Genomic DNA, 27,148 nt, shown 5'->3' on the forward strand with positions numbered 1-27,148 from the left:
CCCCTTGTAACTCATGCCCCAGCAATCCCTGCTCGCTGGCCTGCCTGGAAAGGTAAAACACAAAAATTCTTTATTAACGCAAAGTACAGTTTATACATACAGTATTACTGGGCGCAAGAGCTAACTCTCTTGAACCCTTATTTTTGGATCAGTGGCAACCAATAACGGGCTTAACCTTTATTTAGAGCCTGGTTACCCCCTCACCGTCACATCCTTTCCTTTGTTGCTGGTGAAATCTCCTTTCCTCTAACCTTAAGGGATGACCCCAAGTCCTTTGTACTGCCCGTGGGATAAATGGTTCAATTGAAAGCTCCTTGTACTGTCCCCAAATATATTTGTATATAGTTACCATATCTCCTCTTAGACGCCTCTTTTCTAATGTAAATAAATCTAATTTAGCTAGCCTCTCCTCATACGTTAGATTGTCCATCCCATTTATAAATTTTGTGGCTCTTCTCAGCACTCTCTCTAGTTCCATAATGTCTTTTCTAAGTAGTGGTGCCAAAAAATGTCCTCCATATTCAAGGTGTGGTCTTACTAATGCTTCAAAAATGGGCATAATTATGTTTAATTCCCTTCCATCCATTGCCCATGTAATGCAAGATAAAATCTGGTTTGCCTTTGCAGCAATTGCATGACTTTGGGCACTATTGCTAAGCCTGTCTTCTATAAGCAACCCTAAATCCTCTAGTGTGTGCCTATTTATTGATGGTGCAATGAAAGCATGTACTTAAACAGTGACATCACACAAATGGGAGTAGCCAGAGGAAATTAAATCCCTCCCAAGTTTAACGTAAAATAAAGAAAATACTTACAGGTGTCAGATTTGACTAAAAGGGAATCAATTACCCAGATGAGACACCTTAAATAAGTCACTAGCATTATATTTTCACAGTATAACTACTTTAAATAATATTACAGTATTTCCTTCAAATCCTGAAATTCTGTGTTACTAACCTGTATTGAATGTAATCAATGCGACACATGCTTTGGGTTGAAGAAAGTAATACATGGAGGCAAAATTAAATGATAAACAAATATGGTGAATGTTCAGCTTTAACAGCTATTTTTCTAGCTAAAGATGTATCCAACTCTATTTCACCCACTGGCACGCTCCTGTGGGTTGAGTAGCATGGTATCCCTATACCCTTCTAACATGTTGCTGATTAGAAACAATGGCCACTTCTTCTGTTGGTCCATTGCGTATGTCCCTCTATAGTACTCCAGCGGTTGCAATAACGTTGCTTACATCTGTATCTAAATAACAACATTTGGTTGATGACAAGGCCATTTAGTATAAACATTTAAATACATTAATCAGGTCATCTTGATCCATTTTTCAGTATGATTATTTCACAGGATGGACATATTTAAAAAACAAAAAAACAAAACATGGAGTCAATCTAATTTAACATTGTTTATTAGTCCTTAAGACTATAACTTATTTTCTTTAAACTAAATAGGACAGTGCCAAAGTATCATCAGCCAAGGAAGACTGATCTTGTTAGACATAGAAATTTCTTTCAGTCATAATTACTATATTACTTGTATAGGAAAATGATTGTTCCACAGGTAAACATTCCTGATGTCTTTTAACAGACCTATATACAAATATATCCGCTATGAACAATTTTTTTGTCTGATCTCTTTTCGAGTTACAGTATATTACATAAACCTCAACAAACACTTCTTTATATATAAACTATTAAGTTTGAGCCAAACTGACATCATAACAAATATATTTTTGGTCATATCCAAGGTCTAAGATCATAATTCAAATAGATTTTGTTGTCTTAAAAAAAAATTGGAGAATGAATGTACAATCACAAAATATGTCTGCAATATAAATCGTGTTTCCCTTTACTTGGTACATGTTTATGATAATATACAGTAAGCTGCATACTTGAAAGGATTTTCTGATAAAAAAAGAGGTAAATCCAAATCTAGCTTGTACCTTGTATGTTATCCAAGAATTTTCTTTACTCAGAAATGTAAATAAATGAGACTGAAAATAGCAGAATTCTTTACATTTTTGACAACAAGATATCATAAAAAGGTTATGCACAATGTTTATGTAACAACTTCCAACCCTCAATGTGCATACCTCTTTACATAGTTGATGGGAGAGTTAAATTCCGCCTAATAAAGAGGTAGGTGATAAAATGCTTAAAATAGTGAACAGTAGCTGCAGTACCTTGCTATCAGAAAGGAGAAGGTCGGAATCTTATCAGATATTGGGGGGCTATGTCTAGCATTTTAATTCCAAATCACACTGAAATTACCTTTGACTTTTTGCCCAGTATGGTCAAAAGTAATAAACTTGCTTAAAAGGTTGCTTACATTTGATACAGCAGTAACCAGAAAACTGTGCAGTGAATTAAAGCACACTTTTCTTTAAACTGATCTCTGGGGGCTTATTTTATATCCACTGAAGCGGTTGATCGGGTAGTTTTTAGTTCCCATTGAAGTCGTTGGGGAATATCGGACACAGACGGTCTGACTGGCCACCCATGTGGATATAGAATAAGCCCCTTAGAACTCAATGTCTCTACTCTATTTCGCTATGGCTTTTACTATTTTAAACAAAAGGTGGTTTCGCCAGGCAATACAATATTATAATATAATTATTATGGAGGAACATTCTAACAGATATACTGTAGGTGCTGCAACCAAAGATGACTGGTCAATCCTGGCTCAAGTACTTTTACATGAATAAATGAAAGTCAGTCTTATTAAACAATACATACTGTATATTTTTAAAAAAACGTTATGTCAGAGAAAAGAACATTAACCAGCATTCATGGTTTTTAACCTCCCTGTTCCCCATTAGGGCAACATATATATCTGCATTATAATTATTTTTTTTAAACAATGTATGTGTTTGCTGGGGTGCTCTTTTTCCATTTAGCTTATTGATTTAAAAATGTACTCATGAGGAAGTCAATGCATAAACACATGTATGTGAATGAAGTAGAGTATATATTTTTACTGCATAATCTGAAATCCAAAAAAACACATTTTCTAAAAAGAAAAAGAAAAGAAATTAAACGGTTTATTGTACTGCTTTCTTTCAGTTTTAAATAATATTTTTTTTAATTGTTGAGGCAGTAATACTTGATTCACGAAACTGCAATATACAAAGAGGTGAAATAAATAGCTTTTATATATATATAATATATATAATATAGCTGGTTTTAAGATATTCCCTTATCATTGGTGTACTAGATGATGAAGTCATTTGCATGTATTAGCAGCATTCTCCAAAACTGAGCGTAATGCAGGATCACACAACAGTGACACCTTATGTCAAAAACATAAAAAAAGATTGATGTATTGAGAATTCCACGGAAACTCAAGTTATTTTTTTGCTACAGATTGCAGCACGTAATAAATAGATTACTGCAAACTTTCTCAGCTCGTCTCGCATTGGAAATAACTTTTTTTTTCCTTTGGTTTTTCTCTGGGGATCTGCTTAGAAGCTGTCCATTCCAAAGATGAAAGCACCTACGTCAACAGTCAATTTAAATAGAATATTTTTTTTTCTTTTCAAGTCACAGTAAAGTCTTGTCCTCAGCATTCCTAGTTACGTTTTCACAAAGTACAAAAATAAAGCTTTTTCCTTATTTTTAATGTAAAAATATTCCTCTGGTGCAGTATTGTTGGTTGTTGTGAGATTGTTCAAACTGTATTTCTTCTTAACTGGGCTTTGTTGGTCGTATTCTTTTAGTCCTCTTTGTTACTGTGGTGTACTTGAAAGGTTTCTGTAGCTCCACCAAGCCTTTTGGGTACCTTTTCATAAAATGCACATCTTGTTGATTTTCTCTGGTTTTTGGGCCTTTGCGGGGCCTTCCTTTTTTGGTAAAACCAACATACCAGCCGGAGTATTTTGCAGACATCAAAGCTGTATAGTTATTTTCTAGCACTTTTTCAATGAAAACGCACTCCTTGCTGGTGCCATCGGGCTGCAGGATAAAATAAAAAAGAACATATATTAATTAGAAATCAGTCAAAGGTTCACTTTATTTTTAAACATATTATCTGTTTGTTTTGCAATGTAGAGTGTGTTAGGGGAGCCCCTGCGTCAGCCACAAGTGTAGATGCTTGTGAACGGTGCTGGGGTTGTAAACACAGTATTGAAAAGGGAGAGAAGGAACCCGAAATAGCACTCAAGTTCACACTCTGGAGGATAGTGATTGGATTAAAACATAATCTTTATTAATATCAATATATATAAAATAGGGATGATAGAGCAACGTACTAGAGGTAGGTTGATCCTAATAGTTAATAGCCATGTTGGCTCCGGATCAGACTTAGTATGTATATACCAGACAGTTTTAATAAAGCGCTGGTATCAGAACAACACAGAAATCCTGGTGTGGATCTGGGTAATGAGTAAGTACTCTGGGTGTGCCCTGGTAGGTAACGGGGCTACAGGTAACAGGAGTAATTACTGAATAGACCCTGGTGAGACTTAGTCAAAGTGACCAGTGGTAACTGATAACATATACAACAATTCTAGTATGTATATCAGTGATGCAAACAGCTGGGCTCTGCAGTCAAATTCATATGTCCATAACAGTGTCAGAGTGACCTCAGGTGACCCTCTGGGTGCCAGTCTGCAGGAGTGTGTAAACTTGCAGTGACCTGACTTATGGTCGTGGGGCAGACCTAAGTAATAACTGTAGATGAGACACTGATGTGGAAGACATAAGTGTGGCATATAGCAGGAGGCTAGGCTGTTGCGCTGTCAGGAAGGTGGAGCCTCACTGCTGCTGTGACATACTCCTTGTTTTTCCACCCCTATACACCAATAGGGGCCACTAAGTATCCACACACTTTTAGTTGTGCTACAATCTCTCACATTTCCACACCCACCCACACCATTTTTATCCACTCCCACTCCACACACACCTTTTGTAAAGCACTGTATATACTGTGGGCTCTCCATTAATTTTTATTCACACTCATACACACACACACTCTTACATCACTTGCTTTCAGTAACCTTTTGACACCTCTAGCCATAAAACACATCCACACCGGGGGAAGGACCAGCACAGATAACATTCCAATAGACACTGTTGTTAAGTATACCTTTTGCTTGTTTCATTCATTGTAACATCGCCGGAAGAAGAGATCAGTGTATCTCGAAAGCTCGCACAAATAAAAGCATTTCGTTAACCACAGAACGGTATCATCTATTTATTTTTTGATTATTGAAGCTCGGCTAACACGGTACTGATACCTCTACATGTATATATATAACTATATATATATATAAAAGATACGTTACCATCCGGATGAACGATAAAGTAGAGACAGCACTCAGTAGGTAGGTTTTCAAAAAACTATATTAGCATGAACATCACATAGAACCGATGTTTCAAACCCACAGAGGGATCATAATCCCCTTGATATGTGATGTTCATGCTAATATAGTTTTTTGAAAATCTACCTACTGAGTGCTGTCTCTACTTTATCGTTCATCCGGATGGTAATGTATCTTTTACATAACTATAAGGGACTAGCACCAGGCTATTTTGAATTATTCTACAGGAGTGCGTCTCTTTCTTTTACTATACATATAGCTGTATATTTATAAATAGGAATTATATATATAATAATAATATAATATATTTCCCCTGATGAAGTCTTTTCATTAAGACGAAATGCGTAGGGTGGAGGCTTTAAGAACATTTCTATAGGCTTTCCCTACTTTCTGGATTGCCAGTATCCAATATCCAGTATTAGTATTATACTTTATGCTGACAATATCCCCTGCGTCCCCGCTGACGGACATTCACATCATGACGTCACGCTTGCGATCTCTCGAGACTGAGGGTTAGCAGGGAGGAACCTGAAGGCAGCTGTGGACATAGCTGTATAAATGCGCGGAGTCTCAGCGTTCCATGTGGAGCCATGGCAGACCGCCAAACAGAGCAGCTGGAAGGAGAGGATTCTATATATCCTACATGCTTGATGTATCTGAACTTTAGACTTCATTCATGGTTATTAACAATTGTCCCTTGTCTATTTAATTCTGGTAATCTGTGTATCAGTTGTATATCATTGTTTTGTGCCTGTGTTCTCGCTTTTTGTTATTTATATATATAAATATATGTATATATTCTATAAGCCTTCATATAACAAAATCGCTGCACCGTTTTCGCAGGAAGTTTTTGGAGCGTTGCTATGCACGGTATTCAGAAAACCTCGATAACTTGTGATAGCAAAATTCCCAAAACGGGCGAGGAGTCGGTGAAGTAAGGATCGCCTCTTTCGAAAGGCCTTACCGGGCGATTTGTTTTGGACAGCAGAGAGAGCTGCACAGAGAGAGACGCCTCCCCCTGCGCATGTCTCGACAGCGATCAAAAGTTTTTAATATAAATTTTAATATTAGTGTAGATGAACAGGGGGTCTACGGAGCAGAATCGCATTGATTTCAGGTCCAGGGATCCCAGGGATCCCCTGCTTCCCAAGATACAGGTTCTGTTATGAGGTGCAGTACCTCCTTTGCATTTTATTCCCACGGTCATGTGACGGGAGACATTTAAATACATAGGAGATACTCACACCCCATAATGTGGCCTGTATCTCAGGATGCAGGGTGTCCCCGGACCTCAAATCAACGCGGTTCTGCTCCAGAGACCCCCTACTCATCTACACCAATATTAAAATCTTATACTATATTAGTGAATGCACTGTATGCCTGTCTGGATGTTCGGTGTCCCTAAGGGAAATCTCATTGGTCCCTTGGGCCGCCCGCCCACGCACACCTCTCATTGGCCTGAGGCGGAGTGACGGGCCACACACACACACACACACACACTCCCACACACACACTTGATAGGGGGGGGGTGTTACATACATTAGCTTGGGGCGGGCCCCCTTGGGGGGGTGCACGATTATGTAGGGGGGGCGCGAGCAGCTTGCAGGGAAACCTGGGGGCGCTCCGTGCTGCTGCTTCTATGTCTGTGTCTTGCAGAGGGGGCGGGGCCAGAAGATCCATGCTGCTGCTTCTATGTCTGTGTCTTGCAGAGGGGGCGGGGCCAGAAGATCCGTGCTGCTGCTTCTATGTCTGTGTCTTGCAGAGGGGGCGGGGCTTCTCTCTGCACACAGACAAGCCCTCCTTCTCTTCCTGTCTGCTTCCCGTTTTCAGCAGCCGGCCGCTAAGGCAATGAAGGGGTGAAACCTCAATAGCCTGTTTCTTAGGGCAGAGGGGGTGGATGAAAGGGGTAGTAGTCCCAGGGTGGGTGGCTAGGCCTGCCTGGAAGGTTGCGGGAGGAGTTAACCCCTTCACTACCAGTGGCTGGAGCCGCTATGGTAATGAAGGGGTTAACAGCCCCGCTACCCACCCGGAAGGCCTAAAAATCTATCCTTGGGGCTACTACCCTCTTCACCCAATCCCTCTGCCATTAAGAAACAAAAATAAACACAACAACTCTACTACCCACCTCCTCTACCCCCAACAACACCCCCATTATGTTATTCCAAAATATAAGAATACAAATAAACATCTACCCAACCAATCAATAAATAAAACCAGTAGCCAACAAAACAAATAATTAATTTAAAACGCTAACCAATCCTAAAAAGTAATAAAAACAAGCCATCCAAATTCAAAACAATGTAATTCAAACAATAAACAGAAATAGAAAAAATAACAATCAGAAGGAAAAAAGCATTTGCCAAAAAATGCATTGCCTGTCACTGTATTTATCTGCACAGATTAATACATTATCAGTCAATGGGCAAGCAAATGCATAAAAATAAATACAATAAAAAAACCTGGGAATTTTTTTTTTTTTTCATGCATTCAATATTTTACTTACCTTTAGAAGTCTTCGGTCTCCGAATCCCAGTATATCTGCAAGCTCTCGTATTACGATGTCATCACCCGCAATCCAGCGCTTATCCACGTTGAAGACAAGCATCAGGTAAAAAAAATCTTCTTCCGTTCAACTTCTATCACGGTCTTCTATCTTCATCTGTATTATTTTCTTTTTTTCTTTAATGTTCTTTCTTCATCTGTCAATCCAATATGCCCCATGTTAAATCCCCAACGAATGTTGTCTCATCGTCTTCTTGAGGTAAAATGAGACGGAACAGGCCTTATATAGGGCCTGTGATGTCACATTTTAGGGTAAGATGGTACAGCTTCAATCCGATTGGATGCTGTATTATGTGCCTGCCTCTTTTTTATTAAGGATGTGACGTCATCTCCAAGGGAGGTACCTCACATCCTTAAAACCACATGGCTATATCACATGGTATTACAGCCAATGGGATTGAAGACAATCCCACTGGTTGCTGTAGCATGTGATAGGTTACATTAGTTCAAAAGGATGTTGTATCACTTTAAGGAATGATGTCACATCCTTATGAACTAATGTGACCTATTGTCTTCAATCCCTTTGGTTGTTTTAAAGATGTGATGTACCTCCACCTTGGTGATGACGTCAAATCCTTAAAAATAACAACAACAACAAAAGATGCGGGCACATGATACAGCATCCAATAGGATTGGAGCTGGACCATCCGACCCTAAAATGTGACATCACAGTCCCTATATAAGGCTTGTTCCATCTCATTTTACCTCCAGAAGATGACGACACAACATCCGTTGGGGATTTAACATGGGGCACTTTGGATTGACAGATAAAAAAAGAACATTAAAGAAAAGAAGAAAATAATTACAGATTAAGATAGAAGACGGTGAGAAGATAAAAGAAAGAAGATTTTTTTTACCTGATGCTGTTCTTCAAGGTGGATGGCATTGGATTAAGGTTGATGACCTTGCGGTACGAGAGCTTGCAGATACGCCGGGATTCAGAGGGTGAAGACTTCTAAAGGTAAGTAAAATATTGAATGTATGAAATTGTTTTTTTTTCAGCTTTTTTTTATTGTATTTATTTATTTTTATGTATTTGCTTGCCCATTGGCTGACAATGTATTAATCTGTGCAGATAAATACAGTGACAGGCATTGCATTTTTTGGCAAATGCTGTATTCTATTGATTGTTATTTTTTCGATTTCTGTTTATTGTTTGAATTAAATTGTTTTGGATTTGGATGGGTTGTTTTTAGTACTTTTTAGGATTGGTTAGCGTTTTAAATTAAATATTTGTTTGGTTGGCTACTGGTTTAAATTAATTCATTGATTTGTTTTGGAATAACATAATTGTAATTATTTTGCTGTTTTAGTGATGGATTAATGTAATTGATATGTAGTTGAGGCTTTTTAGTTCTTTTATTGTTGGGGTGTTTAGGTGCGTGTGTATTTCTTTGATTATTGTGTATTTTTGGCCTTAATTATTTTTATTAAGTGGACCATTGAGTAATATAGTGGCTTATCATGCCCATATTATATGGGTGTGATATACCACTGTGCCAATGGGATCCGGGGTGGGTGGTTAGGCCTCCTGGGTGGGTAGCAGGTGAGGGTGGGTTAATCCCTTAATTACTATAGCGACTATAACCGCTAAGGTGATCAAGTGGTTAGGGTTTTATTTACTTTATTAATCCTGGCTGGCTAATGTTTGATTTTACTATGGGCAAATGCACTATTATCCATATGTGGATAATAGTAATTTTGCCCATTACTGTACTGTATGTGTTGGGGGTAGAGGAGGTGGGTATTAGGGTTGTTGTGTTTTAAAATATTTTGTGGGGGAAGCGAGGATGGGTGAAGTTGGCATTTGGCCCTTGGTGGGTGTTTATACTACCGGGTGGGTAGCGGGAGGGGTTAACCCCTTCATTACCTTAGCGCTATTAACCACTAAGGTAATGAAGGGGTTACCTCCACCCACAACCCCCTGCAAGGCCTAAACACCCACCAAGGGCAAAATACCATCTTCACCCACCCTTGCTACCCACAATACAGATGGCACTGGTAATTAACTCCTTCATTGCCCTCGCGGTTAGCTGCTAAGGGGATTCATGCCGGGGGTATTTGGTGCTGATATTAATGTGTATCAGCTCTGGAGATCCCCAACATCAATCCGATGCAGGAAAAATTCATTTTTTTTCTAAGTCCTCTCTCGCCGTCTTCACAGCAGGTTCTACCCATCCTCACGCCAACTTTTCCTGGCGGGAGGATTTTGGGAGAAACTCACCATTCTAGAGCTGCGATAGGCCGCGATAAGCTAATCGAGGCTATTAGAATTGCACGAGATTCAGAATCTGCCGATAAGCGGCCTATCACCCAAAAAAATCAGTGATTTATTTTTATTTATAAAATGTTTTACCAGGAAGTAATGCATTGAAAGTTACCTCTCGTTTTCAAGTATGTCCTGGGCATAGTTAAGATGACAAATAATAAATGGTTACAAATACATAGTTACATAAGTGAACAGGGTATACATTATATACAAGACACTGCATGCACAGATAGAGATAATATTATATTATAGACATACTGTATGTAACAGTTACAGACCAGATTAAAATGTGAGATGGCTTTAGTTTTGAAAGATTTATGCCTTTATTGCGACTTAATGAATAGCAGTAGGCATTATGGCCAATAAGTGCTCGATAAGTGGCTTATCAAGGCTTATAGAATAGGCCCCATAAAATATATATATATATATATACACACATATACACACACGCCACTTGTATATTTATAAACCGGAATATTGTAGTATTGGCTACCCTTACTGAATGCTGCAGATATTTATGCCCATATTTACCTATTGTTGCTAAGCCTTAGGACAACTTAAAAAAGTTAGCAAAGTTTTAGAACTGTTCAGATATTTGGGCATTAGTAACAGCATTAAAAACATATATACTGTAACATAGCTCTCTAATACGTAGGTCAAAAAGAACATTTGTTACTTCAGTACAGTATGTGTATGCAGTATGCTTTTAAAGCTGCAGTTCAGTCTTTTTTTTTTTTTTTTACTTCAATAGTTTCATGTGTGCAATCTCTAATTACTTAAAGAACTGTATAGCTGCCAGTCAATTAGTTCTCCATGTATTGATAGGCAAAATTTGGTGACATAATTAGTGAAGGGATCTGTTTTTATTTGCTTCTGTCACTCAGTGGAAGCTCTTGAATATTCATGAGCACTCCTGCACTGACATGTGCTAGAGGGAGGGCAGGGCTGACAAAGGGGTGTGCCAGGGCTTGTGACAGGACATGAAGGGGCAGTGCCTTAGCAAATGCTTGTTAAAATAGAATACAAGAAAATTGGTCTTTCAAAGTTGTTTTTTTAAAAACAGAAAATGCTAAAAGTATTTTTTCTTACTACAGAACTGATTTATTATAAAAAAAAAACCACACATGCAGGATATTGACTGAACTGCAGCTTTAACTACTGATTCAAATGTGAAAAACATGAATCTAAAAAATCCTTTGATTAAGCACTGTGGGCAGCTTAAAATGCGTTGGGCTGGTTTTTCATTCTCTAGATCCATTTGCAGGTCTACTTTTCATATGAAAATAAAGCTTGAATATTTTTTAAGACGTTTTCACTGACTATCTCATTTGAGGAAGTGGACACAAATAGGAGTGCTATGTCATTGTGTTACAGATTGCTACTACAGCTCAGGGAGCCATTGTAACATTAGCTAAGATAATTCCTCAAAGATCATATGCATGCTGGCTCTTGTGCCATTCTTGGTATAATGAAACTGAAAGCACTTAAGAGAACATAAAAAAAACTTCTGATTTTTCTTTATCTTTCTATTTATTACCAAAAACTGTAATGGAGATTCTCATAAGACATAGGGCCCTATTTAAAAAAAAATTATATTGCATAAAACAACTTCCATGCTAGATGGCACCTAAAGGACCCATTCAAGTGAGTTGGCACAAAACACACATACTGTATTTAGTAAGCAGTGTTACTCCACAAGAGACCTTCCATGCAGGAAGTCACCTTACAGCCCATTCCCCAGAATGATGGGTCCTATTTACTATTCACTATAGTATTCACTATGCTAATATATATTTTTGTAGTAAATAAGGTAGTATTATGAATCTGAAAGTTCTACACAGCACTGCAGGGTGTCCTTGTGAGTGTGATGCAGCACTAAGTATTTATGACATTTGAGACTGGAAGATGTCTCTACAGGTGACTGAACATTAAATAAGAGTATAAAAGGTAAGGTGCTACATTGTTCGTTGTCAATTAAAATGTCACCATGATTGGATGTTAAAAGTTAAACAGAGTATTAATGATACCCTTTTGAATTAGAAATCAACAGCCCATGCCTATGCAAGTCTTTCAGCATGGCTCATGGTGAAGAAGAGTAAGGCCACGGGCATGGTCAGCGCTTAGCCGCTGACCCGCGCTGAGGCAGCGGACTAACCCCCGGCACCCTTTATGAGGGTGGCTTTAGGGGGCGCTTCAGCACACTTCCGCAGGCGTGCGGAGGAGACATTTCAAATTAAGTTTTGGCACTGTGGGGAGCGGAGGGCCGGTCATGTGAGCAGTTCGCCCAATGAGGGCGAACCAGCTCCGTGACGTCACTGGCCCGCCCCCAGACATGCCCCTGGACGGCGCACACTCTAAGGCCAGGGAAAGCACCCGCTTTCCGTCAGCCTCCGCACGGCTGCAGTCTCTATTGACTCAGCCTTGGCTCAGGCCCCGCTGGCACTGAGCGCACTCATGATTGGAGAGTGCAGGGTATCCTGTCATTTACGCAAGCGCGCAGGAGGGCATAGCGGGTAGTTGACCACACTAGAAAGTCAGATTTTTTGTTTACATAAGCGCCGAACGCCGGTGAGCGTGTGCCCGCGCACGAGCGTGCACCACGTGAGCAGGGACTTTCATATATCTATATATGTAAGTAACCGCGGCAAGCGCCGACCGCTCAGCGCGCTCAGTGCTAGCGGGGATGCAGCCTAAGGTTGAGTCCATGGTGACTCAGCCCATGCGGAGGCGCGCTGAGGCTGAGGGAAAGCGGGTGCTTTCCCTGGCCTTGGTTAGCATGCCGTCCGGGGGCGTGTCGGGGGGTGGGCCAGTGACATCACGGAGCTGGTTCATCCTCATTGGGCGAACCGCTCATGTGACCGGCCCTGCGCTCCCATGAGCGTGAAAATGGAAAATTTTCATAAGACACACGCTTCCGCACGAGCACACATGCACACACGAGCAGCAGCGCGCCTCAGCACGGGTCAACGCCTAAGCGCTGACCATGCCCGAGGCCTAAAGCTGAAAGTAGCTTGACCTCCAAGCTGCTGTTGATAGCAGTTCGTCCAGGAAGAAATGAGTAATTCATCATTTAAAAAATATATTTAACATTAGCATTAGAGAGAAAATGTCCACTTACACTCTTCAATTCTATAAGTGAAAATTTGAACTGAATATCTTTACCTTAGGCTACCTGGTCTTTCTGCACAAACAATACTTTCTACTATCTCAATAACTGTACGATTGTCTGGATAAGTTGTAAATTTGTAGTTACCTTTAGTTATGCTTCATAATCCTTACCTCCTTGTATTCCTTTAAACCATTTCCCATAACTGTCCCACATGTCATTGTAACGTTTGTATCTTCCCTCCCATTAGATTATATTTAGCCATTTTATGTATTAAGTTTATACAGTAATCATAAGCATTCAAATTAGCACTGTTATGCTTTGTGAAGACATTTGGTTTAACATTTGAGATTGGTGCTCAGCAGCTACAGACGCTAAAACATTTGTCACATTTACAGTTACATTCACAAGTCTTTGGTTCTTTCTGTTATTACAGCAGCCAATGGGTTTATTGTATTATTGTTTTCTACTTAAAGCTTCTGAGGTGAAAGAAGATCAAAGTGTCCTACTTTAACTTGCCGTGTCATAGAAGATATCTTTTTTTCAATTACATATGAGTAAAAGTATGTTTGGAATAGAGGACACATACATTGTTACAGTAATCCGAAATAAATAACAAGTGAAAAAAAAGGAACTGAATAAAAGTTAAAGATGAAAACATTATTTCTCAAGAGGTGTAGAAAATATTGAAATTCCAATCTGCCTTTTATTTGTACCAGTAGCTACATGGCATACTGTACATGTTGGGTGACCATATATCCTGGTTTAGCCGTGACATTCCCGGATTTTCATTAAACATTCTGGTGTCGCGATATATTTCTCAAAATCATTCAAATGTCCCGATTTTTAGATTTTCCCTGTTTGGACTCATGTAAAACTTTTAAAACCATTAAGATAGACACTGCATGTTTTTATGTGAACAATCATATCAAAGCGTAAGCATATTAAATATATTGGAAAACTATCTAGCTAAATGTAATACAGTAATTCGCTGTACTGTGCTGTTGTGAGCCTGTGCGCTGTACGTAGGCTTATGAAATTGAGAACCCTGTTTTCTGAGGGAGGTAGGTGGGTGAAGAATGGTGTGTTGAGAAGATATTAGCATGAATAAAGAGAACAACATGACATAACATTGAGTTTAATACATAACTCTGATATTCATGCCATATTAGTGTTGTGTAAAGGATAAGATGGCAGAGATAAGCAAGTTATATACGTTATAAGCTACACTTTAAAGTTATGTTGGTAAACTGAAATATATCAGTAATGCAGCCTAAATGAGGATGCTCCTAGACAAATACCATTATAATATTTCTTTTTAAGTGATATCATTTGTTTCATAAATAGATTTTAAATGTGTTCCAGTTTCTACTTTTGAAAATCTGGTCACCCTATGTACATGGGAAGTTTGACCATAACATTTTACATATTTGTCGTTATTATTGGGGTCAACCCAAGCATATTAATCCTTGCCCTAACCCAAGCCCAACTGCTACTCAAGGTTTACCATAATACTATGTTAACTCTGAGTATAATCATACTCAATAGGGAATAGATAGTATGGAGTTTGGTCCAGCTGCTATACTAGCCCAAAATAGTATTGGGTGAGGAGGGGGGCGGGGTGTGTATGTTAGGGAGATTGCAGAGAGGCTTCCTAAAAAAAAAGAGGTGAGTTTTCAGGGAGTTTTTAACAGTCTGAAAGATAGGGGAGAGTCTGCTGCTAGGGAATTCCTGACAGAGGGTGCAGCATGGGAAAAGTCTTGAAAGCGGGAAGCGGGAGTCAGAAGAAATAATAAGGTCATGGGCAGACCAGAGGGGGTGTTAAGAAGAGATAGGAGCAGAGGGCAAAGGACACCGCATTGTGGGACCCCAACAGAAAGAGGGTACGAAGAGGAGGAGAGACTAAAGATGGAAAAACTTAAGGAGCAGTTGAATAGGTAGGATGTGATCCAGGAAAAGGCTGCGTCATGGAATGTATGTGTGTTTGGTTTTTGCCAAACGTGGCGCTGTGCATTATGACCACTTTGGTCGTCTGTCCAAAGGACATTGTTCCAGAACTCTTGTGGTTTGTTCAGATGCAACTTTGCAAACATAAGCATTGCTGCCATGTTCTTTTTAGAGAGAAGAGGCTTTCTCCTGGCAACCCTTCCAAACAAACCATACTTGTTCAGTCTTTATCTAATTGTACTGTCATGAACTTTAACATGTAACATGCTAACTGAGGCCTGTAGAGTCTGAGATGTAACTCTTGGTTTTTTTTTGCAATTTCTCTGAGCATTGTACGGTCTGACCTTGGGGTGAATTTGCTGGGACGTCCACTCCTGGAAAGATTGGCAACTGTCTTCAATGTTTTCCACTTTTGAATAATCTTTCTCACTGTAGAATGATGGACTTTAAATTGTTTGGAAATGGCCTTATAACCCTTCACAGATTGATGGGCAGCAACAATTGCTTCTCTAAGATCATTGCTGAAGTCTTCCTCCTTGGCATTGTGTTAACACACACCTGAATGCTCCAGACCAGCAAACTGCTAAAACTTTGGCTTTTATAGAGGTGGTCACACTTGCTGATGATCAATTAATCAAGGGCATTTGATTAGCAGCACCGGTCTGCTACTTAGCATCTTAATTCCTATGGAAGCAGTAAGGGTGTGCTTAGTTTTTCACACATAGCTTCTCCATTTTGGCTTTATTTTTGTTAAATAAATCATGACACAGTGAAATATGTCATGTGTTGTTCATCTGAGGTTGTATTTGCCTAATTTTTAGACCTGCTAAGGAACAAGTGATTGTTATTATGTCCTGATATGTAAAACCATGGAATTCAAAGAGGGTGTACTTTCTTTTTCACATGACTGTATGTATGTATGTCTTTATTTATATAGTGCCATTAATGTACATAGCTCTTTACAGTAGTAATACATGACAATCATATAAATAACAAATAATACAAATAACAGATCATGGGAATAAGTGCTTCAGACATAAATGTAACTTTAGGAAAAGGAGTCCCTGCTCCGAGGAGCTTACAATCTAATTGGTAGGTTGGAAGAACATACAGCGACAGTAAAAGGGCATTCTGATAAGTGTATCTGCAGGGGGCCATTCTTTATGTATCATGTGTATATTATTAGCCAAGGTGCTACTCATATGCTTCTTTAAGCAAAGGTGTCTTAAGGTGGGTCTTTAAGGTGGATAGAGAGGGTGCTAGTCGGGTATTGAGGGGAAGGCATTCCAGAGGTGTGGGGCAGTCAGTGAGAAAGGTTTAAAGAGGGAGAGGGCTTTAGATACAAAGGGGGTAGAGAGAAGGCATCCTTGAGAAGAACGCAAGAGTCGGTATGGTGCATAGCGAGAAATTAGGGCTGAGATGTAGGGAGGGGCAGAAGAGTGTAAAGTTTTAAAAGTGAGGAGGAGAATTGAGTGCGATATGCGGGATTTGATAGGAAGCCAGGAGAGTGATTTGAGCAGGGGAAACGCGGAGACAGATTTAGGAAAGAGCAGAGTGATTCTGGCAGCAGCATTTACGATATATTGTAGGGGATACAGGTGAGATGCAGGACGGCCGGACAGCAGGAGTTTACAGTTATCAAGACGGGAGAGAATGAGGGCCTGAGTCAGAGTTTTAGCAGTCGAGAAACAGAGGAAAGGGCGTATCTTTGTAATATCGCGGAGTCAAAAGTGACAGGTTTTAGATACGTTTTGAATGTGAGAGGAGTCGAGTGTGACCCCTAGGCAGCATGCTTGGGCTACTGGGTGAATGATAGTACTTCCAACAGTAATGTGGTAGGAGGTACTAGGGTCAGGTTTGGGAGGAAGTATGAGGAGCTCTGTTTTTGCCATGTTAAGCTTAAGTCAAAGGAGGGCCATCCAGGATGATATTGTAGAGAGACATTCAGAAACTTTGGTCTGTACAGCAGGTGTAAGGTCAGGGTTTGAAAGGTTAACTTGTGTGTCTTCAACATAGAGGTGATATTCAAACCCAAGAGATGTGATTAGGTCACCTAGAGAAAGTGTGTACCGAGAAAAGAGAAGAGGCCCCAGGACAGAGCCCTGGGTTTTTGAGTAATGGTATAACTGTTGCATGTTTGAAGGAGGAGGGAAAGGTACCAGAGTAGATGGAGGAGTTAAAAATGTGTGTGAGCGTAGGGATTATAGTAGGACCAAGAGGTTTAAGGAGATGGGAGGGAATGGGATCAAGAGAGCAAGTAGTAGAGGGAGAAGAGGAGATAAACAGTGACACATCCTCCTCTGAGACCTTGGAAAAAGAGTCAATGAAGGCAGGAGGAGAGTTAGGAAGAGGTGTAGGATGGGAGGAAGAAACAGACGGGATGTTCTGACGTATGGATACCACCTTTTCCTTAAAATAGTCAGCAAAGTCCTGAGCGGAGATGGAGGAAGGAGAGGCAGCTGAGCGTGGTTTGAGTAGAGCGTCAAAGAAAGAGATGAGTCAGCGTGGGTTAGACTTGTGCGTATTGATTAGTGAAGAAAAGTAGGCTTGTTTAGCTTGCGAGGGGGCAGAGTTGAGACAGGATAGCATAGATTTGTAGTGAAGGAAGTGTGCGAGAGTATGAGAATTCCTCCAGAGGCGTTCAGAGGAACGAGGGGAGGAATGTAGCATGCACGTGTGGGAATTTAGCCAGGGTCTGGGGTTAGAAGGGCGAGGACGGCAAAGAGAACGTGGGGAATGTAGATCAAGAGAGGAGGATAAGGCAGAGTTGTAGTTCCTGAACAGGTTGTCAGGGTCTGTAGCAGAGCTGGGAGAGGAGAGGGAGAAGCGTAAAGTGGACTCAAAGTAAGGTAGGAGAATAGAGCGCAGGTTTCTGCAGAACCGTGGGAGGTAGATGGAGTTGGAGAAGGGGAGAAGCGAGATAGAGAGAATGAGATGAGGTGATGGTCAGAGAGAGGAAAGGGGGAAATGGAGAAATCGGAGAGAGAGAAGTTTTTAGTGAAAACCAGGTCTAAGTAGTGGCCATCCTTGTGGGTGCTGGCTGCAGTCCACTGTTGAAGGCCAAAAGAAGAGGTTAGAGAGAGAAAGTGGAAAGCCCAAGGGAGAGAGGGGTAATCAATGTGGCAATTGAAGTCCCCAAGGAGAAGAACAGGGGTGGCTGAGGAGAGAAAGAAAGAGAGCCAGGATTCAAAGTGAGAGAGAAAGGCAGAAGGGGAATGAGTAGAGGAAGGTGGGCGATAGATGACTGCCATGTGGACAGGGAGAGGAGAGAAGATCTGGACAGTGTGAGCCTCAAAGGAGGGAAAAGCAAGAGAGGGAGGAATAGAAAGGGTTCGGTAACGGCAGAGAGAGGAGAGCAGGAGCCCCACACCTCCACCCCTGCATCAGGGCGTGGAGTGTGGAAGAAAGAAAGGCCACCATAAGAGAGGGCAGCTTCCAGAGCAGAGTCAGACTGTGTGAGCCAGGTCTCAGTTATAGCAAATAGGAGCAGAGAGTGAGAGAGTATAAAGTCATGCACAGAGAGGAATTTGTTAGAAAGGGAGCGTGCATTCCAAAGAGCACAGGAGAAAGGGAGAGAAGAGGGAGGGTGGCAGGGGATGGGTATGAGGTTGGAGGGGTTGACACCAGGAGTAGAGGTTGCATTTGGCAGGCGAGGACGAGAGCATGTAGAAATAAGGCAGGGACCAGGATTGGGAGAGATATCCCCAGAAGTAAGGAGGAGAAGCATGGATAGAAAGAGAATGTGTGAGGATGATTTGTAGGGGTGTGATTTAGTGCAGGCAATATAGCTATGCAGTGTCAGAGGGCGCAGGTAAGAAAGGAGTTCATGTGAACTCAGAAGTGGTGAAGAAAGGAGAGATGGAGATATATGAATAGAGTTAGAGACATAATGAGCCTGGTAGAAGGAAGTGTATAATTTGAGAAGAAGTGAGGCCACTAGTTTCTTTTAAAGTGCTCATCTGCCCAATCTGGTGGTGATTATTTATTTATTTTTTATTTATTTATAAAATATTTTACCAGGAAGTAATACATTGAGAGTTACCTCTCGTTTTCAAGTATGTCCTGGGCACAGAGTTAAGACAAATAATATATGGTTACAAATACATGGTGATGTTTTAAATGTACAAGCTGATACTTTGTTCAGGACATATGAGCAGTTGAAATATTAATGGGTGATTGACTAAAGTGAGTTAGTGCCTATGGGGCACTAAGGCACAGAAACTCCCATTCACTTGATGTCTCCTGAGAGCCCAATGCCTGCTAAAGGTTAGCATGGAAACCTCAAATGCTAGAAATTAAGACATGAATTAAAATACATTACAAAATAAAGAGCAGCAAATGCTCAGGAGCGACCTCATAGGATTATATGAATTAAACTCATATATGCTTCTGGGTACGGGGGAGGGAGGTGGGGAATGGGGTTGCTTTACTTTCTATATATAAACTGAAATTCATGGCTCCGCTGCCATATGTGATTCTACTGAGAATCACCAATTAGACATATTAAGTACACATATTCTGTAACCAATAATAATGAACACCTTTTTTTGCTATGATTACTTCTAATCGATCCTCATTTACATGATTTAACACTGGTATATAGAGCATTGTGAAATCCTGGGAAGTTGCACTTTATTTATTACATGTGGCAATATTATATCAGGTGTTTTAGTTTGAGTATTAACATGTGCTTTACAGATTTTAAATTTTACTCCACAGTAAATAGCTCCTTATTATTTCACAATCCAACCCACTGAATAGTAGCTGTGAAACATCTTAGAATGAGCAAAGGATGATCTAAGTGCTAACTATTTGGCAGTTTTACAGTCAAATCCACAAGTTCTGTTTTAACAGCAGGTCTTGTGGTCATTATGGTATTCCTGCTTATTCACTTGGAGAATCTTTTAACTTTTGCATATGGTTGTGCAGTATATCCCTCTTGCTTTTTTGTGCAACCACCCTTGGTCAAAACTGGTAACAACAAAGGCTGAGATGTCCAGGACTTTAAATGTAAGGAACAAAATAAATATCATTATTTTAATCTGTGAAATCCTTACCATTCCCTTCCTGCACTAGGTACTATTTTAGGCCAATCATCAAGTTATACCCATTAAAGAGATTAACGTCATTGCAATTTCTTTTTCCAACAACAAATACAGAACATAAAATTGCTGGTGCTGTAGAAACACATAAGGTGATGACTAGCAGGGGAGGAAATGTATGATGTGAAAACCAGAGGGGGGAGCTATGTCGGAAGAATTCAGGATACTATCAGTAACATGGATTATAGAAACGTAGTATAAACTACAGCAGTGCTGGACACTTTTAAAACCTCATGTTCATCCCAACAAAAATATGGGTAAATAATTAGTAACAAATCTCTGGGAAGTGGTGGATTGAGTTCAGGAATTTTGTAATTTGAGTTATCTAGGGTTATATCACATTTCCTTATTTTTGCCACATCTTTTATTTAAAATACTGAATGCAACTTTGCTACATAATCTGTTTCTAGAAAGTATGCACATTGTTTTTGCTGTTCTATTCATCACATAATTATTAAATGACCCTTGCCTTGTACAGTAAATAGTACAGCAAACAAGAGTCCTATTCTTGTTGCAATCAAATATTTGCTGGAATATTAAAATATGCCACATTGTGTCATAACAATTACATTATTATTTATAGGAACTTTTTTCCTACAAAAAACATTTAGACATATAGGGGCCTATGCTAGTAGCCTTCATAAAAAAACAATCGCTGGCCCATTTAAAATCGCCATTTTTTTAGCGTTGCTAACATGGTATTCAGAAAGCCTCAATTACCTGTTTAATGCAAAATTCCCAAAACAGGCGAGTAGCCAGTGGTGTGATGATCACCTCTGAAAAGGCCTTAACCAGCGATTTCTTTCAGCTGCAGAGAGAGAACTGCTCAGTGAGAGCCACCTCCCCTGGAGCCACAAATCTCGCCTGTAATGAATGTATTTTAATAAAAAATATAATACTAGTGTAGATGAGCAGGGTGTATCCGGAGCAGAACCGCGTTGATTTCAGGTTCGGGACTCTATGCTTCCTGAGATACAGGCCTCATTATGGGCTTCCGGTATCTCCTATGCATTTTATTCCCACGGTCACGTGACGCGGGACATTTAAATGCATAGGTGTTTATTGTGGGTAGCAGGGGTGGGTGAAGGAGGTATTTGGCCCTTGGTGGGCAGCGGGTGGGGTTAACCCCTTCATTGCCTCAGTGGTTAGCCGCTAAGGTAATGAAGTTGCCTGTAAATGCATTTTTATTGCATGGGAATCATGCCGGGGGGTCTCCGTGCTGATATTAATGGGTATCAGCTCCAGAGACCCCCGGCATCAATCCGATGCAGGAAAAAAGCATTTTTTTTCTAAGTCCTGTCTCGCCGCCTCTCAGCAGCTTCTCACCAGCCTACGCCATCTTTTCCTGGCTTAAGGATTTTGAGAGAAAATCGCCATTCTAGAGCCACGATAGGCCTCGATAACCTAATCGCGGCTATTAGAATTGCATGAGTCTCAGAACCTGCCGATAAGTGGCTTATCGCCGGTCAGTGGGTGATTTTTTTTTTTTGAAGGCTCGAAATTTGGCGATTCATTCTTTTATTGCCCACTTATCAAGGCTTATTGAATAGCTGTAGGCATTTTGGTCGATAAGTGCTCAATAAGTGGCTTATGAACATATAGCATAGGCCCTATAGACTTATATACATACATAAATACATAAATATAACAACAAGAATAAAAAGCACAGCATAGAGTAAGAATGTTAAGATGTGTATTTAGACCCTCCAGGACAGCACTTCAACATGAGCTTCATTTTCGGCACACATCATTTAAAATATTTGACGTCACTGAACTGGATCAATGTCTGATTTGCCCAAATGCTAAATAAATCAAAATGTGTTCAATTAACATTATCATATTCATCTGACCTTAAGATGCTGTTACATAAATAAATACTTAGTAATGGTTATAAAAAATAATTAAATAACAACTTTGACCCACACTGCTGTGGCATAATTGGGCTTAAAGTTTGGCGTATTCCAGATATTCTCACTGCAGATGCACACATGGATTAAAGATGGTCATTTGCACTGATGTTTTTGTTTTACGAGTGTTTCTTAAAAAGTTTTGATTTTGCCAACCAACGGATTCTGGTTTTGAATCTGTAAAAAAACAAAAGTATAAGAAAAATAGAGAAGATTTGTTTTTGTTTTTTTGCTTTGGGTGAACTTTTTTGAAATGCAAACTTTTGTGCATATGTTTTTCAGTTTTTGAGTTGCGAATGCAAAAGTTTTCCAAGTTTATAAAAAAAACAAACGAAAAAAAATAACATTTGAACATGAGTCTTTGTCAGGTTTTTGATAGTAGTTTATATTTCGACCCCCACACATAGCCATGACTAAGAAAATAAAAATATCTTTATGGAGGAAAATATTGTACAATACAACAAAGTAACATTGCAGTATACAATGAAAGCACCAAAATGTGTTCACTGTATAAAAGTAAAAAAAATATTTTTAGCAGTATAGTTAGAGATTAGAGAGAAGGGAGAGAGAGGAGGAGCAAACAAGGTTAAAGGAGAAAGTAGTGCGATTACAATCAGAGAGTTTCTATGTCATATAATGTTATCAATATAGACTAATACGATTGTAGCTCCCCCTAGGGACTACTAGGATAGTGATCCCATAGTAGTGAGGGTAACCTAAGATGGAGCTCTATTGAGTTAAAGAGTTACGGACGATACAGAGAAGATGGCTACTTAAGATGATAGTAACAGAAAAAGCCTAAGCTATTCCTAGCATGAAAGAGTAAGGATTACCCAGGGAAGAATTAAAGAGTACAAATATGGTTGCTCACCAGTTAAAGTGTATATTGTAATGAATGTCTTGATGTGAAGAGCATTATCAATGGCTGCTAAAAAAGCTCCTGTTTGTACTATAAAATTTCCAGACGCCCTTCATTATTCCATCAGTATATCTATACCCAGCCTGCGTGGATTCAGCACCCTGTTAAGGTAGGAGAGACTGAGAAAAACCACTTACATAGTCAACTGATGTAACCTCCTTAAGAGCCGAGCAAAGAGGGTTGCAAAGTCATAGCATGAGAGTTGTATTACGATTTTGTAGATGACTTGATTGTAACAACCTGGGTCTCTATACGCTATTATGTTTATGCATTTTATTATTTAAATAATCTGAGACCATATTCCAAACCAGAGTTCAAGAACTGACTGACCACTGTGTGGAAAGGTAAAACGGTGTACTTCAGGGATTTGTTTACAAATGGAATATTTATGTCAATGCAACAATTAATTGAGAAATTGGAGGTTAGGCCCCATTCTATCAGTACTTTCAGTCAAATAAGGCTGCATTTCTCTCTGACACACAGTCACTAGAGATAATACTGTTTTACAACTCTAACATAAAGCAACTAATTGGTAACATTTACATGGAGCTAAACTTAATATATGGAACTGATGCAAGCTCTTATTGCTCGAAGTGGCATTCCGATCTTGGTAAAGATATAGGGTTTGAAGGCTGGCAGGATATTTGGCTAGACATTAATACAATTTCTGTCTTTTCTAATTTGATTCTGATATCCTATAAAATATTCTATCGTATGAATTATTCTCTGGCCATTCCCTCTAAAATGTACCACGGTATGCCAGACACATGTTGGAAACGCCTCGGCTATAGAGCGTACTTCTTCCACATGTGGTGGACGTGTCCCAAAATGAATAATTTCTGCAAAAGCATAGCAGGAGAAATTAAAAATATTATCCAATTAGAGGTTCTTTTGAATCTTAAGTGTGTGCTCTTGAGATGGTTGCTGGAGGGGAGTCCATTGTCAAAAATGTCTAAATGACTCATCAATCACATGTTTTTAGTGGCTAAAGTATTGATCACTCAGGACTGAAAATCCATTAACCGTCCTATGATCTGTAGCTGGAGAGGGAAACTACAGTATGGGAAGTACGGGAAATTCATTAAAATTTGTGAATCGCTATTACTATATATCTAGAGACTGACCTTCTTGCAACTAACTAGATTGCAAGGCAGACATTTCATTAATCAAGGAATTACATCCTCTCACTCTGCAAATTATATATTTTTATGTTATTGTTTACATTTTCACATTAGTTGAATCAAATATGTTTCAAACAAGAACTCCAGTATATTTATCTTAAAAAACTTGCAGAAAATCTGCACAGGGAAAAACGTAAAAAAGTATTGCGTGTGTATTTGAGAGCTACATACAGTACCAATCAGCACTCAATAGCTAAAAAGAAAAATAAGTACAGTAGGTATGTCTCAATCAGCAAGCATTCCCTTAAAGGACTTCAATCGCTGAGCGACATCAATGTTTAAAAAAACCCATAAAAAAACATATAACGTGTAAAATTTGCCATAAATATATTTTTGTAAAGCAAAAAATGTTTATGTCTCAACAATTGGTGGATGTAAGGATTAAAGAACCTTGAGGGAGACTACAAATATCCTATGAAATATCCAACTCCTTACTTTGATTGTGTTCCTCTGTTTTTCACAGAGATATTGTTTCCTCTGTTCCTTTTTTTTTTTTTTTAAATGACTTTACGCAAATATCTTGGCGAATATTTTTAATTTTTGTGCAACAGTGGTCATATTTTTGTTTTGTTTTCTACTATTTTTGGGTTGAGTATCTGAAAGGTGAGTAAACCAGAAGCACCACTACAGTGGAGATGCTCGAGGGCTGATCCAATAAGTATAAGATTTAATGAGACAGTGCAAGGATAATATATCCTAAGGAATTGCAATACAACGTTATATGCAAAATCCAATTAACTGCATTTCCTGTTGCGTGGAGCACAGACACCATCTTTCTAAAGAGGGACACTGACAAACATGCAGAGGAACAGAGGAGAACATCTTCCTGAAAAAACTTGGAGAAACTAAATCAAAGTAAGGAGTTGGATATTTATTTTATTCACTCTAATACAACATGAAGGTACTGTTTTAAACCCTTATTCCCAATCTTTGTTGAGACAAACATTTCAATAATATATGTGTAGCCAGGTCCCCCTTGACATGCTGGCCCCCTTTCCGCTGCGCAGGGCCGCCGAGGACAAGGGAGTGAGGGGTACTGGTGCGCGAGCCGCGCGTTACATGCAGTGCGGCCGGTTGCTAAGGACGCGAGCGGGCGGTTGCCGGGGACGCGATCGGGCCGTCGATAAGGCCGCGATCGCGTTGCTCCGGTCCCGGCAGCTCGCAGAGCAGGGCGCCGCCATTAATAGACGCGGTGCACATGCGCAAGGGCCAGGAGCACCGGGAGGACTGCAGGGAGCTCGCGCATGCGCAGTGGGGGCACCTAAAAGCCTGCGAAGCCCGAGCCTATGAGAGGAGGGCTCAGTAAGAGGACTTCAAGTCCCATGAACCTCTGGAGCGGTCCCATGACGCCAGGGAGCCAATAGGGCTGCAATAACTGCTTGCAACATAGTGATACATTTGGCGGGCTTAGAGCACACTGGTTAGTTGATGACTGGAGCAGCTAGGGGAAGGAGGTAGGGTGCAAGGGTCTGTGACTCTCTGCACTAGGCCAGCAATCCCCTAGGCCCCAGATAGCCCTGAGTCATCCTAGCTGAGTCTTGTAGGGACAGGCCCTAGGTTAGGGACCCTGCCCCATTATCTATTGGCTAGTAGTGTACCACGAACATTGACCGGTTGCTGGGAGAGAGTTGGACTGTTTCCAGAAGGGGATCGCCCCTACTGGATCCTCCAGTAATGGATCCGGGTATCGTGCTAAAGATCGCCGGGATCCTTTGAGAAGTTGCGGCAGGTCCGAGCACTGGAGTGCTCGGCAGGTAATCCACATCCACACGTGCACGAACAAGGCCTATCACCTGACATAGTGGCTGCGCAGTCACACACACATATTGGTATAGGATTTGGGTGTACGAGACATTGGGTTGGGAGTACTGGACACAATGTGGGATCACTCTGGGGAGGTGGTAGCGTCCGCCGTGACGCCTAGAGGTGGTAGCGTCCGCCGTGGCGCATAGAGGTTAGCGTCCTGCGCGACGCAGGAAGTGGCTCCTTTAGAGAGGGGCACCGGTTATGTAATGTTGTTGTGGTTATAGGTTGTTATGTATGTTAGTAAAGTCGTTAGTAAATATACTTGCTGTCTATGTGGTTATTGTGTATTGTCCTGCGAGGAACCACTCCCCCTCTGGTGGGAGCCATCGCAGGTGGAGGCGCTGCATCATTGTAAGTCATATCCATAGTATAATTGCCCCAGGTTCCCCGTGGCAGAAGCTCAGCCTCCTGTGAGCCAACAGGTTACGCACCACACTGAGTAACAATATATGTTTCCTACACCCCACAGTATAAATATGCGATTGGGGGGGGGGGAAATGTGTTACATATGTTTGAAAGGATTTTGTCATATATATATATATATATATATATATATATATATATATATATATATATATATATATATATATATATATGTGTGTGTGTTAATTTTTGCTTTTTTAACATTGATGTCACTCAGCTATTAAAGTCATTGAGGCATACCTACTTCTTTTTCTTTCTAGCATAAGGATCTAAATTAATAATAGTTGTAACGGATTTTCTGGCCTAGCCTGACCCACCCAATCTCACATTGGCCCCTGTGGTCTAACCAGCCCCCGTTACATGGTCGTGTCTGGTGGTGCATCTGTTGGCAACAGGACTCCTGAGTCTCCCGCATGATGTTGTGTGGGGATTGCCAACCCAGACAGGCAGCTGAGGTAGTGTGCTTGAGTCCTACCTATATCCAGTGCAGCGCCTGCACCTCATCAGGATCTCTGCGTCCGCAGGAAGATGTGACTGATGAGGAACTCCTCTGTGGTGCCTCCTCCTGTGCAAGAACTTCACACCCACACAGCAAGG

The 27,148-nt window shown here is 40.3% G+C and overlaps 1 protein-coding gene across 2 annotated transcripts in view; it reads right to left on the reverse strand.

The window, feature by feature from the left end:
* Positions 1 to 1,404: 1,404 nt before the first annotated feature.
* The window catches only part of FGF18 (fibroblast growth factor 18), a 323,948-nt gene continuing 298,204 nt past the window's right edge, over positions 1,405 to 27,148 (reverse strand). For both annotated transcript variants that reach the window (XM_075601657.1, XM_075601656.1), the window contains one exon: positions 1,405 to 3,962. In XM_075601657.1, the coding sequence (XP_075457772.1) occupies positions 3,696 to 3,962 (267 nt within the window). In that variant the 3' untranslated portion in view covers positions 1,405 to 3,695. The remainder of the gene's footprint in view (positions 3,963 to 27,148) is intronic.

The sequence above is a fragment of the Ascaphus truei genome, chromosome 5 (assembly GCF_040206685.1).
Source record: "Ascaphus truei isolate aAscTru1 chromosome 5, aAscTru1.hap1, whole genome shotgun sequence".
Taxonomy (NCBI): Eukaryota; Metazoa; Chordata; class Amphibia; order Anura; family Ascaphidae; genus Ascaphus; species Ascaphus truei.